Source organism: Oncorhynchus tshawytscha, linkage group LG02 (genome assembly GCF_018296145.1).
Source record: "Oncorhynchus tshawytscha isolate Ot180627B linkage group LG02, Otsh_v2.0, whole genome shotgun sequence".
NCBI classification, from domain to species: domain Eukaryota; kingdom Metazoa; phylum Chordata; class Actinopteri; order Salmoniformes; family Salmonidae; genus Oncorhynchus; species Oncorhynchus tshawytscha.
Genome location: NC_056430.1, coordinates 33343768 through 33359917, shown reverse-complemented (window position 1 = coordinate 33359917; position 16150 = coordinate 33343768). Strand labels below are relative to the sequence as shown.

The 16150-nt window shown below is 43.0% G+C and overlaps 1 protein-coding gene across 2 annotated transcripts; it reads right to left on the bottom strand.

The window, feature by feature from the left end:
* Positions 1–379: 379 nt before the first annotated feature.
* crbn (cereblon) lies at positions 380–15954 on the bottom strand. 2 transcript variants are annotated; one of them, XM_024377765.2, is made up of 11 exons: positions 15827–15954; positions 15134–15240; positions 14678–14880; positions 14272–14421; positions 7739–7901; positions 7310–7372; positions 7003–7087; positions 5928–6043; positions 3520–3584; positions 2259–2390; positions 380–775 (listed from the first exon to the last, which is right to left on the bottom strand). In XM_024377765.2, exons 1-11 carry the CDS (start codon positions 15897–15899, stop codon positions 592–594), a joined length of 1341 nt encoding a protein of 446 aa, XP_024233533.1. In that variant the 5' UTR covers positions 15900–15954; the 3' UTR covers positions 380–591. The 2 variants fall into 2 exon arrangements, with proteins under 2 accessions (XP_024233533.1, XP_024233540.1); XM_024377772.2 differs by having other exon boundaries at positions 5928–6007.
* Positions 15955–16150: the final 196 nt, after the last annotated feature.

The following is a 16150-nucleotide window of genomic DNA, read 5'->3' as shown; positions in this document are numbered from 1 at the left end:
ACCTGAATCACAAGTGGCTTTCTATTGATTGGTTTGTTTAGAGATAGATTATGGGTACTGAAGGTCCTCTTGATGGCTGTCTACAAGCCTATATACACCTAGCTGGATACCGCATGCAAAGTCACACCCACTATGTTTAAGAGCAAGTGGCAATGCACTGGTGCGTGCCGTGTCTGTGGCAAATAGCATAGAAGCTGGATAGACAGACCACAGTAGACAGCCATACAGACAGGTCAAGAGTAGCATGCTATGGGGAAGATATGCTGTGTTGCAGAACTAATCTCTTGCTCCATTCCCCACATCTATCTGTCGATGTGCAACGCATTCCATCAGCAGTGTCCCTGCAGTCAGGAACAAAACACCCCTCCCACCTCCTCCTTGCCCCCCTCCCCCCTCTCTATGTTAGAAAATGCCATTTTAAAGCAGGATGACCTTTACACTAATATGATGAATGTGCTGCAATGGCTGTCAGGGGTTGGGCGGGACGCCTCGATTACTAAAATAGAGATACACCCTTGCCCAGTGGACAGGGTGGGGCGATCGAAGAGCCATTGGGGACATGGGGGGTGGGGAGGGGAGTTCCCCATGTTGTCACAGGCAGAGCAGGCGGGAGCCCTCATCCCCCTCCTCACCCTCAGTCTGGGGGATGCGGGGCAGCATGGCCGAGCGGGTCAAGCCCCAGAAACGAGGAGGGGACAAGTCTTTCTTGGTGGCTGTGAACTTCCATCCCATGTGTGAAGCACAGGTACGACACTGAGCAATCGTCCAGGCATACCTGAGGGGGAAGGCAGAGAGGAAAAACAGAAAGAACATATTAGTCCTCATGCATTTGTGCTGCATGCCACATGTCTTATTATTGTTGTCATAAAGCCTTTGTTGGCTTTCACGTGGGAACGGCGGCGGGAGATGGAACCAAGGCACACAGACAAACCACTCCCCTCCAGCCACTCATCTGACACCTGTCAAATTAAGACGTATCCCAGTGTCCTCTTCTTGGCAACAGCATACCATTTGAAGCGGTTGCATGACAAGTATCACCCAGCAGCACTGGCAATTCAAATCGGCTGTATAATCAACTTCTCTGGTTGAAAACAGCCTGTGTGTATAATTTGAGTCAGAAACATGTATTCTAGTGTCAAAATTGACTACAAAATGTCAGTATTGTCCCAAATTGAGATTTGCGAGATGTAAGCTTTCCGTGGGTTGGGTTTATTTTATTTCAATCCTGCCAACATGCCCACAGCTGGCAGCACCCAAGTAATCATCAATTGAAGTGTTCCCCATAAAAACAAATCCAGCGCATCGGGGGTGCATTGCTATTTCTTGCTGTTCCCATAGACTTCCAGTCATTGAGCCCACGGCAGAAATATATATTTACAAACATGGCATGTTTTTTTATTCATTACATGCTTTACATACTTTTTTGAAGCGGCGGGAACAATTTAGCAGTGGTGGATCACCGCTGCCTAATGAATATAGGGAAACACTGAATTTGAAGTGCAGCTGCACACGACCCAATTGTAATGCCCACTATAAACACATGGGTGTGGAACGCACACTGACCGTGCTAAATTTGATTTCACTTTGGATATCCCTATGGGGCTAGTTAGGATAGGCTATCCAAAGTCAAACAACTTTTGCAATGGTCACACACCGGCCAACTGAAGCCAATTGGCGAAAGCTGGTTGGCCTAGGATACTTTCAGAATGTTACATCTTCGCCATACCATCTGGTTTGCCCTTAGTGGGACTAAAATACGTTTTTCAACAGGACAATGACCCAAAACACACCTCCAGGCTGTGTAAGGGCTATTTGACCGATGAGAGTGATGGAGTGCTGCATCAAATGACCTGGCCTCAACAATCACCTGACCTCAACCCAACCTTGGGATGAGTTGGACCGCAGAGTGAAGGAAAAGCAGCCAACAAGTGCTGAGCATATGTGGGAACTCTGTTGGAAAAGCATTCTTCATGAAGCTGGTTGAGAGAATGCCAAGGGTGTGCAAAGCTGTCGTCAAGGCAAAGGTGACTACTTTGAAGAATCTCAAATATAAAATATATTTTGACTTGTTTAACACTTCTTTTTGGTTACTACATGATTCCATATGTGTTATTTCCTAGTTTTGATGTCTTCACTATTATTTTAAAATGTAGAAAATTGTAAAAAAAACAAAACAACAACAACCCTGGAATGAGTAGTTGTGTCCAAACTCTTGACTGGTACTGTTGTTGTGCGTGTCATGTAAAGAGAGGCATTACCCTGGAAACCAGCTGTGGAGCGTGGACGGCCTACCGACCAGGTTGAGGTTGCTGGCTTTGTAGACGGTCAGGGTCTCATGGACGTAGCCGTGGGGGTTGACGTAGGCTGCCATGGGGCCGTACAGAGACAGGCTGCAGGAGGAGAGAGAGGAGACATGGTACAGATTTTTTTTAAAGTGATTGTCTAAACCACATTGTACAAATAGCAGCTGAATTGACATGCAAACATTTTTAAGTATAGAAATATACTAAAACTACAAATATTCTAAAATTATACAAACATACTACAATGACCACAGGCCAGGTGGCTACGGCTGTGGTAAGGTACAGGTCAGACAGTTTAGACCAACTGAATGGGACAGTAGACAGAGAGATGGTTATGAAACCGAACTAGATGAATGTCAAACAAGAGACAACTTCTGCTTAATCCTTCCTTCTTCGCTCTCATTTGAGCAGAGTACAAATGCACCAACAGCATCATTAATCTAGTGTGTTTGAAACGTATACTGTATCAAACACATCAGTCATCAGTTATGTACACTGAATATACCAAACATTAGGAACACCTTCCTAATATTGAGTTTCACCCTCCCTTTTGACCTCAGAACAGTCTCAATTTGTTGGGGCATTGACTTTACAAAGTGTTGAAATCGTTCCATAGGGACGCTGGACCAGTTGACTCCAATGCTTCCCACAGTTGTGTCAAGTTGGCTGGATGTCCTTAGGGTGGTGGACCATTCCTGATACACACCGGAAACGGTTGAGTGTGAAAAACCCTGCAGCGTTGTAGTTCTTAACATACTCAAACCAGGGCGCCTGGCACCTATTATCATACCCCGTTCAAGGGCACTTAAATCTTTGTCTTGCCCATTCACCCTGTGAATGTGTGTACACAATCCGTGTCTCAATTGTCTCAAGGCTTAAAAATCCTTCTTTAACCTGTCTGATCCCTTCATCTACACTGATTGAAGTGGATTTAACAAGTGACATCAATAAGGGATCACCTGGATTCACCTGGTCAGCTTATGTCATGGAAAGAGAAGGTGTTCTTAATGTTCTATATACTCAGTGTATAGCTGCCCGTTCCCAAGTAGGGCTGCAGAGAACCAAAATGGGTCTGGAGAAGCTCATTGCCTCTGTATTTGGGTCCCTGTGTTTCGCAACACTCATCACACACACTACCAGCTCACTCTGACAACCAGTGTTAGACTACTCGACAGACACAGAAACCATTCAGAGTCTAGGTGCATCTCTCCCTCACCTGAAGATCTCGTTCTTGGTGGTGATCTCTGTATCTTGGCACTGCTTGCAACACAGCGAGGTGCACTGTGGGAAAAAAAGACCACTAATGTGACTTCATGTTCAAACCACCAGACTTCTGTAGCAGAAGCAAACATCCCTGTAGTTATTGCCTGTACTAACAACCACCTCAGAATGGCCAGGTGTTTCTCTTTATAACCCTCTTTCTCAAGGCAGCTGCATGAGAGTGCTTATTATCTTCAGTCAGAGGAAAGAAAGCCAGCTACAATAATGAAGCTAGAGAATTACCTCATATATCCATACTGACACACACATCCATCATCTCCTAACAGTCATGCCCATAGAGATTCTGCTGTTCTAATTTTATCCCATTCTCATTTCATTTCTATGACCATGCTGGAATCATGAGAGTACAAAAATAGGGAGTGTACAAAAACTGGGAGTGTACAACAGGACTACATTCTCATGAGCCATGTCTTCGTGTGTGAGGGAGTCTCATGCTCAACCATCCTTATGTTTATGTATAGAAACTCCATGCACTTCCTCCCTCGCTCCCTATTTTTATTTAACCTTTATTTAACTAGGCAAGTCAGTTGAGAACAAATTCTTATTTACAATGATGGCCTACCCCGGCCAAACCCGGACGATGGGCCGTTTGTGCGTCGCCCTATGGGACTCCCAATCACGGCCGGTTGTGATACAGACTGGAAACAAACCAGGGCCTGGAGTGACACCTCTAGCACTGATGCAGTGCCTTAGACCGCTGCGCCACTCGGGAGCCCAAATATAAATGAACAGAGAGAGGATAAGGAAGGACATTAGGTATACTTGTTCCTTTCTTTACATTCAGACAATTGCTGTTAGATTCCAGACATAATTCCACTTTCAATTCCCACAGAAGTGGACACTAAGCCTCTCTGCCCAGTTTTCCTGCTGTGGCTGGTGAACGCAGTGAGGAAGCAGTTTAAACCCTAAATCCTGAGACATATGCCAGAGCACCTTTTTCTGTTGATGTTGTAACTGAAGGGAGTCTTTGAGGGACGATGAGAGACAAGCAAGCAGTGGTGCAGGCTCGGAGTGATCAGAGATGAGGGTGATGATGGAGGTAGGGTTTAGGGAAGTAGCACTGTAACAGCTCTCAATGCTTCAGAGAGTTCACAAAGGAAGGCAGCATCTCCAACCCACTGACTCAAGAGGGGAAATGATCATCACTATACAGTATATAGTCCGTGGCTAAATATATTGAACAAAAATATAAAACCAAACAAGTGCTGGTCCCATGTTTCATGAGAAGTTCCACACACAAAAGGCTTGTTTCTCTCAAATTTGGTGCACAAATTTGAATACATCCCTGTTAGTGAACATTTCTCCTTTGACAAGATAATCCTTCCACCTGACAGGTGTGGCATACCAAGAAACTGATTAAACAATGATTAAACAACCATTACACAGGTGCACCTTGTGCTGGGGACAATAAAAGGCCACTCTAAAACACAATGCCACAGACGTCTCAAGTTTTGAGGGAGCATGTAATTGGCATGCTGACTGCAGGAATGTCCACCAGAGATGTTGCCAGAGAATGTAATTTAGACAATTTGGCAGTACGTCCAATCGGACTAAAAACCGCAGACCACGTTTAACCATGCCAGCCCAGGACCCCCCACATCCGGATTCTTCACCTGCAGGATCGTCTGAGACTAACCACCCGGACAGCTGATGGAGCTGAGGAGTATTTCTGTCTGTAATAAAGCCCTTTAGTGGGGAAAAACTGATTCTGATTGGCTGAACCTGGCTCCCCAGTGGGTGGTCCTGGCTCGCAAGTGGTCGGGCCAATGCCCTCCCAGGCCCACCCTTGGTTGCGCCCCTGCCCAGTCATGTGAAATCCATAGATTAGGGCCTAATTAATTAATTTCAATTGACTGATTTCCTTATATGAACTGTAAATCTTGAAATTGTCACATGCTGCATTTACATTTTTGTTCAGTATATAAACACTAGAACATTAGAGGAGAGGGAAGAGAGAGGAGATGGAAGAGAGGGAGACAGGGGCGTTTGCCACAGAACAACAGGGAGGAGTAGGGGGTCAGAGGTTAGACAGATCAGTCGGGGAGTCAGTCGGTACAGCTGGATGGATGTGTGTTGTGCGTTTAGGGGTACATATCAGACCGTGTGTGGATGGTCAGTGCCATCATTGGTCCTTGAGGCATTCCTACCCATAACCATAACCCTTAACCATTTTAATTGACCTCAACTTCAATGGAGTAGGATAAGGCTCTGTTTTTCTCACAGATGAACAAGTCCTTGCCTGGTCCATGTGTTGAGCAGTGTGCCTGGCCTTTAAATTGTAAGGTTTAGTGATGTGTATTTCTTGCTCTGTGTGTGGGCGCACATGTATGTGTCTGTGCTCACCCGGGCCATGATGTCCAGCTCACAGCGCAGCCTCTGGATGGCACTGCCAATCTTCAGCAGCTGGAGCCGAAGGGCATCATCTATGGGCAGACAGGCAGCCACTCTATAGGAGAAATCTGACAGGAATATTACAGTTCAGGATTTGAATTCCGTGGGATTGACAGTAGTACTCTAAAGATTTTAGGTGGCATAAATACTCTGAACAAAAATATAAACACAGCATGTAAAGTGTTGGTCCCATGTTTAATGAGCTGAAATAAAAGATCCCAGAACTTTTCCATACACACAAAACACGTATTTCTCTCAAATCTTGAGCACAAATTTGTTTACATCCCTGTTAGTGAGCATTTCTCCTTTGCCAAGATAATCCATCCAGCTGACAGGTGTGGCATATCAAGAAGCTGATTAAACAGCATGATCATTACACATGTGTACTTTGTGCTGGGGACAATAAAAGGCCCCGCTAAAATGTGATGTTTTGTCACGCAAGCGCAATGCCACAGATGTCTCAAGTTTTGAGGGAGCGTGCAATTGGCATGCTGACTGCAGGTATGTGGACCAGAGATTTTGGCAGTACGTCCAACCGGCTTCACAACCACAAACCAAGTGAAAATGTCCTTGTTCTTCCATGGCCTGAATACTCACCAGACACGTCACCCCATTAAGCCTGTTTGGAATACTCTGGATTGACGTGTACGACAGTGTTCCAGTTCCCATCAATATCCAGCAACTTCGCACAGCCATCGAAGAGGAGTGGAACCAACAATCCACAGGCCACAATCAACAGCCTGATCAATGATATGTGAAGGAGTGTCACGCTGCATGAGGCAAATGGTGGTCACACCAGATACTGACTGGTTTTCTGATCCACACCACTAACTTTTTTTTAAAGGCATCTGTGACCAACAGATTCATATCTGTATTCCCAGTCATGTAAAATCCATAAATTAGGGCCTAATGAATTTATTCCAATTGACTGATTTCCTTATAGGAACTGTAAATCAGTAAAATCTTTGAAATGGTTTCATTTATTTTTTTGTTCAGTGTATATACATAGCTTAGAGGGCAGTTGTACCTATAGCGTTTGTGGGGAGGGAATCATCCTTGAGGTTCTCGTCCCACTCATGGAGCTGTCTCTTCACTCTCTTCATTAGAGTCTCCTGGGAGACAAACACAAGAAACCATGTTACAAACAGGATGTGTGTCATAACAGTCACTAAACTCACTTACAGTATTTCTCTGGAACGCATTATGGAATAAATCAGCTCAATCAAGTTCTAGTGGAAATGTTATGTCTGTACACACACAGTAGTTCTATCTAGCCCTGATAAGTTAGCACACTAACCTACAGAGCAGAGATGAGCAGGGCATTCAGTACTTACAGAGTCATAGAGGGCGTAGACCCAGGGAGGCCACGAGGTCATGTTGGCACAGTGGAACTTCCTCTGAGGTGAACAGAGGCAAACACACAGACAACACCTCAGCAAGAGAACTTCTTTATTCATCTTCATTGTTGAACACAAACACTGGGATGCCAGGTTGCATTCAGGAGTGAGCAACTGTATAAAGACCGGATATGTTTCCTTTTCCCAAATGACAAAGAAGCATGTCTGTTCTAGCTAAAACAAGTTTATATGAACACTTCATAAGGTTGGGCCTTGATTTGAACACATCTCATGTTTTGTATGTCTCGGCCTGAAGACCGCCACCTCTCCTCGGCATCTTCAACATCCAAACATCACCCTAACAAACAATTAACATTAACATCCCTCCCCCGTTCCTAATTTCCACAAGAATAATGTGTGTCGGACCTGGCGGTAGGTGGCCCACCAGCGCTGGGCCTGTTTGCAGCTCTGGGCAGGGGGTCTGGAGGAGGGGTGCATGTGGAGGCGGGACAGGGGCGTGAGCTGCACTGCAGTCAGGGGGTCTGGAAGGATCCGCTCGGGGAGGATCTGCACCTTGGCCTGTCTGATTCTAAAAGAGACAAGAGAGAAGACAGAGAGAGAATTGGGGCTAGATAAACAAAGATAGTGAATAAACCCTTAGGTACGTATACTATGCATTTCAATTACAGAGCAAAAGCATACTTCATCAGAGAGAGGAGATAATCTGGGGCCTTAGTGAAAAAAACGTTACGTGGTCGTTTAAAGCATGAAATTTGGTGCAAACATTCCTCAGGTGACATGAAAACATCCCAGAAGGGGTGTCCATTAACATTTTACCAGGAATAGTTTTTTGTTTTGCGTAAATCCAAAATGGCTTCCATAATATAGGTATTTGACCATAAAAACTGTTATGCAACAGATAAAAGCATGATATTTGGTACAAACATTGCTCAGATGATATAAAAACATCCTAGAAGGGGTGCTAATTGCAGATAGCTTGTGCGAATAGCTGAATAAACTGGACACAGCGCACAAACATACCATATTAGGGTGTGGTACCTGCAATTTAAAAAAAATAGGTAGTGGCACAGCCAGTCCACAAGGTGGCGTAACGCCAGTCTTACATTCTTTGGAGAGAACCCTGCCGGACATATTAACTCTCTGGCTTCATTCATACATTAGACCAGTCATCACAATGCTAGCAGCCAACCATATTTAGCTTAGGCCTACTCAACGTAAAGTCCCCAATAGAAAACATCACTTACGTGCATGACTTTAAATTGTATTGCTTACTATTATTTCCATGCTACACACCACCACCCAACACATTTACTGAAGGCAATTTCCATCTCGCATTCCCAAATCTCCAAACTAGCTTTATGACACTGGCAAATGCTCAAAATATAAACGGCAGCTACTCAGTGTTAACAAAACGGCAGTTACACGGTATACACAAACGCGCTTGAGGAAATACACATCTGCTACATTGTTCCATGTTACAATAACAACATTGAGTGCACAGGCTTGACTAGTCAGATTCACAGTGATTTGATCAACCACTGCGCTATCCATGGTGCTGAATCTCTGCTACTAGGCCTATTTGCTTGTCGGTTTGTTTAGCAGAGAATTGGATATGTTCCCAGTGACAAAGTCATCACAAGCGGGTTACCATAAAGTAAAAACAGCCACAACCTTATGAAATTACACTGACAGCCAGGTGCAAGAAAAGAGAAAAGGGCCAACAAGCTGTCTGACATATTTCAGTCAAAAGGTGAGCTACAATAAATGTCATTTTCACTAGGCTGTAGGCTAATAACCTAATATTTTAGGCCTAGATTTAAATTAGGCTCCTTCAATGAAATAGTCTGGTGACTGACTAAATTGATTAAATTGTGGAAAATACAACAAGATATATTCAAGTCCATTTTCTCCATTTACAGTGATATAACCATGTCAGAGGAGAAAGGCTTGCCTTTGAGATGAATACATCCATGGATGTATGTACTCTATGATATGTATTGTCTTTTCTCTGTGTGACTGATGACTATTTCAATGCTAATAAACAGTAGACATAATGTTGAAGAGGTCACCAGGGTGTACAGATCGCAGGGTGGTCACAGTGTAGGGTAAATGACCGCCAACACATAAATCATAGGTAAGTCACCAAGTGCACCAACAGGTCCAAATTGTTTTGAGCTCAGGGGGTCTATGTACACCTACTAATGAATAGACCGACTGAAGACGCGAGAGATATCATTATAAACAGTATTAATGTACATGGAACACATGGGGTTTCCATGGCAATGAGGATCTTAGTGAAGTAAAGTCCTAGAACAGCTTAATTAGTGAGCAATTGACCTCTATAATAACCAGGTGCAGCAGCCTGTTCCTCTTCCATGTCTCATATATGTTGGAACGTAATATGAACTGAACTGTGTGAGGTATTTAAATATTCAATGAAGAAACTGAAATGTCCGCACCTTCCCTATCTGCAGAAACTTTAGTTGCAGCAAAAATGTTACTCAATTTAAAGTTCCTCAGTTAGAATTTGGATTAAATTATGAATAAACTGTGTTACAGAACAACAATGCCAGTTTAAACCAGAGCTTCACTTTCACAGATAACATCCTGCAATTCTACCCACCTTGCCATGACTTATGTCATGTTAATATGACATCTGAGTGAGTGACAATGACTAATAAAATCAATGGCTTCGTGCCCGGTCGGTATTCAGCCAGGATTACTTATTAAATAGCTGGCGCAACTAATTTACCAATCAAAAAAGTGTTAGCTGACTGACACTAGCTTGGTTTCCATCCAATTGGCGACAGATTTTCATGGGAATATTATAAATTCTGCCTAAAACAAATACGCACATTTTCCCACCAGAGATGTGGTTCAATAAAATTGGGCTTGTTAAATGGATTTCCATCACAACTGATGGTTTTGTCACAATAAATGTAGCGTTAGATAGTGAATGTGCCCACTCTGGCATTGGCACGTGCTCTCTAGCCAACAGCTTGCAAAAATAGTGTGGGTATTTTTGTATTTATTTAACTAGGCAAGTCAGTTAAAATTCTTATTTACAATGACGGCATACCCCAGCCAAACCAAAACGACGCTGGACCAACTGTGCGCCGCCCGATGGGACTCCCAATCACGGCCGGTTGTGATACAGCCTGGAATCGAACCAGGGTGTGTAGTGATGCCTATTATGGATTATTAAAAGTGTGAAGACTTTTTTGTCAAATGGCAGCCAAGCATCGATCATCATGTCAACAGGATAAGCCCCTTGATATTTATTGGAAACTACCATCAAGCTCATCAACTTGCACTTTGACCACTATTTGAAGTTCATCATAACTTATTTATTATGTAGCAGAATAAACTGCATGTTTTCCCAAGTCATAGTGGGATGACCACAACATTTCATTGCGTTACTCCAAGTTCATTTTGAATGATGATTATTATACTGAACAAAAATATAAATCCAACATGTAGCAATTTCAATGATTTTACTGAGTTACAGATCATATAAAGAAATCAGTAAATCAAAATAAATAAATAAATAAATTAGGCCCCAATTAATGACTGGGCAGGGGCACAGCCATGGTTGGGCCTGGGAGGGTATAGGCCCACCCACTGGGGAGCTGACCCAGCCAATCAGCATGAGTTTTTCCCCACAAAAGGGTTTTTATTACAGACAGAAATACTCTTCAGTTTCATCAGCTGTCCGGGTGGATGGTCTCGAATGACACCGCAGGTGAAGAAGCCGGATGTGGAGGTCCTGGGCTGGAGTGGTTACATGTGGTCTGCAGTTGTGAGGCTGGTTGGATGTACTGCCTAATTCAACGTGGGAGGCGGTTTATGGTAGACAAATGAACATTAAATTCTCTGTCAGCAGCTCTGGTGGACATTCCTGCAGTCAGCATGCCAATTGCACACTCCCTCTAAAACTTGAGACATCTGTGGCATTGTGTTGTGTGACAAAACTGCACATTTGATTGTCCACAGCACAAGGTGCACCTGTGTAATTATCATGTTGTTTAATCAGATTCTTGATATGCTTTTTGTGTGTATTTACAATTTCTGTGATCTTAGCTCATGAAACATGAGACCACTTTACATGTTGCATTTATATTTGAGTTCAGTGTGCATGCACAGTACCAGTCAAACATTGACACAACTACTCATGCAAGAGTTATTATTTTAACTATTTTCTAGATTGTAGAATAATACTGAAGACTATGAACTATGAAATAACACATATGGAATCATGTAGTTACATCTCCAGGCTGTGTAAGGGCTATTTGACCAAGGAGAGTGATAAGAGTGCTGTATCAGATGACCTGGCCTCCACAATCACCCGACCTCAACCAAATTGAAATGGTTTGGGATGAGTTGACCCACAGAGTGAAGGATAAGGAGTCAAGTGATCAGCATTGTGGGAACTCCTTCAAGACTGTTGGGAAAGCATTCCTCATGAAGCTGGTTGAGAGTGCCAAGCGTGTGCAAAGCTGTCATCAAGGCAAAGGGTGGAAACGTTTAATTATCTCAAATATAAAATATATTTTAACACTTTTGTGGTTACTAAATGATTCCATGTGTTATTTTGTAGTTTTGGTGTCTTCACTATTCTACAATGTAGAAAAGAGTCTAAATAGGTCTAAATAAAGAAAAGGTGTGTCCAAAATTTTGACTGGTAATGAACTGGCAGCTTCATTAAATAGTACCCGCAAAACATCAGTCTCAACGTCAACAGTGAAGAGGCGACTCCGGAATGCTGGCCTTCTAGGCAGAGTTCCTCTTTCCAGTGTCTGTGTTATTTTGCCCATCTTAATCTTTTCTTTTTATTGGCCAGTCTGAGATATGCCTTTTTCTTTGCAACTCTGCCTAGAAGGCCAGCATTCCAGAGTCGCCTCTTCACTGTTGACATTGAGACTGGTGTTTTGCAGATGCCAGTTTGAGACTTGTGAGGCATCTGTTTCTCAAACTAGACACTAATGTACTTGTCCTCTTGCTCAGTTGTGCACCGGGGCCTCCCACTCCTCTTTCTATTCTGGTTAGAGACAGTTTGGATGGAAACCTGGTTAGTGACTGAAACACCAAAAGGAATTGCTTATGCACAACCAAATTTCGAAATTGCACCTTGTGTATTCTACTATTCTAACTCTCAACAACCATGTATTTGGGAAAGAAACACTGCTGTAACTATATACTGCTGGTCACAAAACAATTGGATTACCACTGTCTCTGAGGATCTATGATTGTCCACCCTTTATAGGGAATCGTGTCTTATGTGCTTTCCCACTCAGATAATACAAATAAAGTGAGTTTTCCATATTGTGGTTATTTATGGTATCACTTACAAAATATTTCCTGCTCATACATACATAATCTCTACTTACTGTTGAAGTCTGAAGCTCACATACACCTTAGCCAAATACATTTAAACTCAGTTTTTTGCAATTCCTGACATTTAATCCTAGTAAGAAATTCCTGTCTTAGGTCAGTTAGGATCACCACTTTATTTTAAGAATGTGAAATGTCAGAATAATAGTAAGAGAGAATTATTTATTTTAGCTTTTTATTTCTTTCATCACATTCCCAGTGGGTCAGATGTTTACATACACCCAATTAGTATTTGGTAGCATTGCCTTTCAATTGTTTAACTTTGGTCAAACATGTCAGGTAGCCTTCCACAAGCTTCCCACAATGGGTTTGGTGAATTTTGGCCCATTCCTCCTGACATAGCTGGTGTAACCGAGTCAGGATTGTAGGCCTCCTTGCTCGTACACATTTTTTCAGTTGTGCCCACACATTTCCTATAGGATTGAGGTCATGGCTTTGTGATGGCCACTCCAATACCTTGACTTTGTTGTCCTTAAGCCATTTTGCCACGGTTTGTTTCACGGTTGGGATGGCATTCTTTGGCTTGCAAACATAACGATGGTCATTATGGCCAAACAGTTCTATTTTTGTTTCATCAGACCAGAGGACATTTCTCCAAAAAGTATGGTGGGTTTGGAGCATTGGATTCTTTCTTGCTAAGCAGCCTTTCAGGTTGTGTTAATATAGGACTTGTTTTACTGTGCATATCGATACTTTTGTACCTGTTTCCTCCAGCATCTTCACAAGGTCCTTTGCTGTTGTTCTGGGATTGATTTGCACTTTTCGCACCAAAGTACGTTCATCTCTAGGAATCAGGACGCGTCGCCTTCCTGAGTGGTATGACGGCTGCATGGTCCCATGGTGTTAATACTTGCGTACTATTGTTTGTACAGATGATCATGGTACCTTCAGATGTTTGGAAATGTCTCACAAGGATGAACCAGACTTGTGGAGATCAACAGTTTTTTCTCTGAGGTCTTGGCTGATTTCTTTTGATTTTCCCATGATGTCAAGCAGAGGCACTGAGTTTGAAGGTAGGCCTTGAAATGCATCCACAGGTACACCTCCAATTGCCTCAATCAGAGGCTTCTAAAGCCATGACATTTTATGGAATTTTCCAAACTGTTTAAAGGCACAGTCAACTTAGTGTATGTAACTTTCTGACCCACTGGAATTGTGATACAGTGAATTATAAGTGAAATAATCTGTCTGTAAATAATTGTGTCAACAATGTCTGTAAACTTGTGTCATGCACAAAGTAGATGTCCTAAACAGACTTGACAAAACTATATTTTGTTAACAAGAAATTTGAGGAGTGGTTGAAAAACAAGTTTTAATGACTCCAACATAAGTGTATGTAAACTATCGACTTCAACTGTATATGGCCATGAAGATAATGCCTTTATGAACCTGAGAATGATGATGAAAGTCAGAGTGTAGCTCAACTGATAGACAGATTGGATAGATGTTGGTCTGTGTCTTATTAGCCGTTTTACTCATTACTATGCCCAGGTTCTACGAGGATTTAGGTCGTTCTGATCTGGTCAGTAACATTTAGTTCCACTCACCCATCTGCTTGTGTTCTGATCTCATGGACCTTGAACCGCTGCCGCCCGACTGCCTTCACTTTGACTGTCTCAATGCCGTACTCCTGCTCCTCCCGGTAAGCATAGATCTCAGCCGTCGTCCCAAACTCTGCCTGCACCTCGCCTGTTTCACTGGAGTTGGGGGGGGTACAGACACATCTATTTAGCAACACCCTACTGTGCTCTACTCTAGCCATGCTCAAACACAGCGCAATACACACCAATCCAATGTATTCTAATACATGACGGAGAATGAGCAAGAGAAAACTTTGTGGAGAGGGGTAGCCAATTGGAATGTAGCCCATTACGATTCCCACTCTTTCTGAACCCATACACCCCCCCCCCCTGTCCCCCTCTCCCATTCTCCTCCTCCTTTCTCCCGCCATACCTGTGTGCAAGAACAGCAAAGGTGCGGTCTCTCTGGATAATGCTTCGCATCATGCTGACCTCCTGTGGTCTGAAGAGCTGCAGCGGCAGGGTCTGTCCTGGGATCAGCATGACAGCTGTGAACGGCAGCACTGGGATGGTCTGGCAGCTGTCGTCATCGTGCACTGTGCGCCCATGAAACTCCTCCATGTCTGAGCCCAGGTACTGGGAGGGAAGGGGGGCATTAGAGGGAGAGACATTATCAGATACATGAAGAAACAGCACTACTGGAATCAGTAGGCAAATCTAACTGCACTGCTTATTTGAATAAATTACTGACTAAGTGACTAAAAGGCAGAAGGGAAGCATTTCCCAGATACGGAAAGAAGAATTAGTACTGTGTGTGTGTAGAAAACCCCATACTGAATACTGATACAGCTGCACAACAATACTTTGTAGAAGTAAATATGAAACCCACAGCATGTGAAGTTGGAAGACTGGGGTCAAAGTTTATGTTTGGTTTTTCTGCATCCTCACTGTCACGGTCCTCAGTCTCCATCTCATTCTCCTCTTCCTCTTCATTTTCTATAATAGTGAGTGGCAAGCAATACATACTGAAACAAGCAAATATGTACTTTCTCTTTTACTTCAAATGACCCCATTGTTAAAACATTTTTTTTTTTTTTTAAGTATTTCCCTTAGTCATCGTGTTGACAATAGCATAACCTGTTGGACATGCATTTAGATGATGATTACCAGTGATCATACACACAGACCAGAAAACCTAGCTCTGGCAAGCTAATGCATTTTAATGCCAAGTGTAAGTAGACTGACATGACTATCAGCTGGGGATTAAATCACATTAGCATACATGGTAGCTAGCCAGCTAAACAGACAGTTTAATTAATCTGTTGAAACTATTCCATAGCTAGCTAGCAAGATATTACAAATGATAAAACAAGCAATCAATCCGTCAAGATAAAAAAAAGTGCTTCACTGCGACAGCGATTGAGTGAGCTGATTATGCTCTGTCACTTGAAGTGGTGTGGCCTCGATTCTTTGCAGAATACAAAACTGATTTTGGCTTGCATAACGAGACTTTACCATTTACAATAACCAACGTATTCAGTACACTAGTCTACCAATGCAATTCAATTGAAGACACATTTACCGGGTAAGAGTTGTAGTTGGTTGCCCATGTTGTCGTTGATATTGTTGTCGCCTGCACCCCTCTCGTCGGCCATATCCTTCTGTTTACACCATAGACTGTAAAAAAAATGGTTTTGACTCTTCTTTCTCGGTGGTCTTATCGCGGGATATGCGTCGAAAACGACTCACTATCGTCCCTCAGTGGAAGGAGCTAGTCTTGTATTCCGGTTGTCAAATTAATTATACATTTGGGGTAAAGAAAATTATTATTTTCAAGTTTCAACGTTTATTCGCCACGTGCACAGGACACAGCAGGTGTAAAACTGTACCTTGATAGCTCTTTCCC

Bases quoted from the DNA above. Each gene is read 5' to 3' on its own strand.
- crbn (XM_024377765.2), bottom strand. From the start codon at position 15,899: ATGGCCGACGAGAGGGGTGCAGGCGACAACAATATCAACGACAACATG. The intron at 7,902-14,271 runs GTGAGTGGAACT...TGTCTCTTTTAG, and splicing joins ATCAGAACACAAGCAGATGG to AATCAGACAGGCCAAGGTGC. The intron at 776-2,258 runs GTAATGCCTCTC...CTTCCCCCTCAG, and splicing joins CTCCACAGCTGGTTTCCAGG to GTATGCCTGGACGATTGCTC.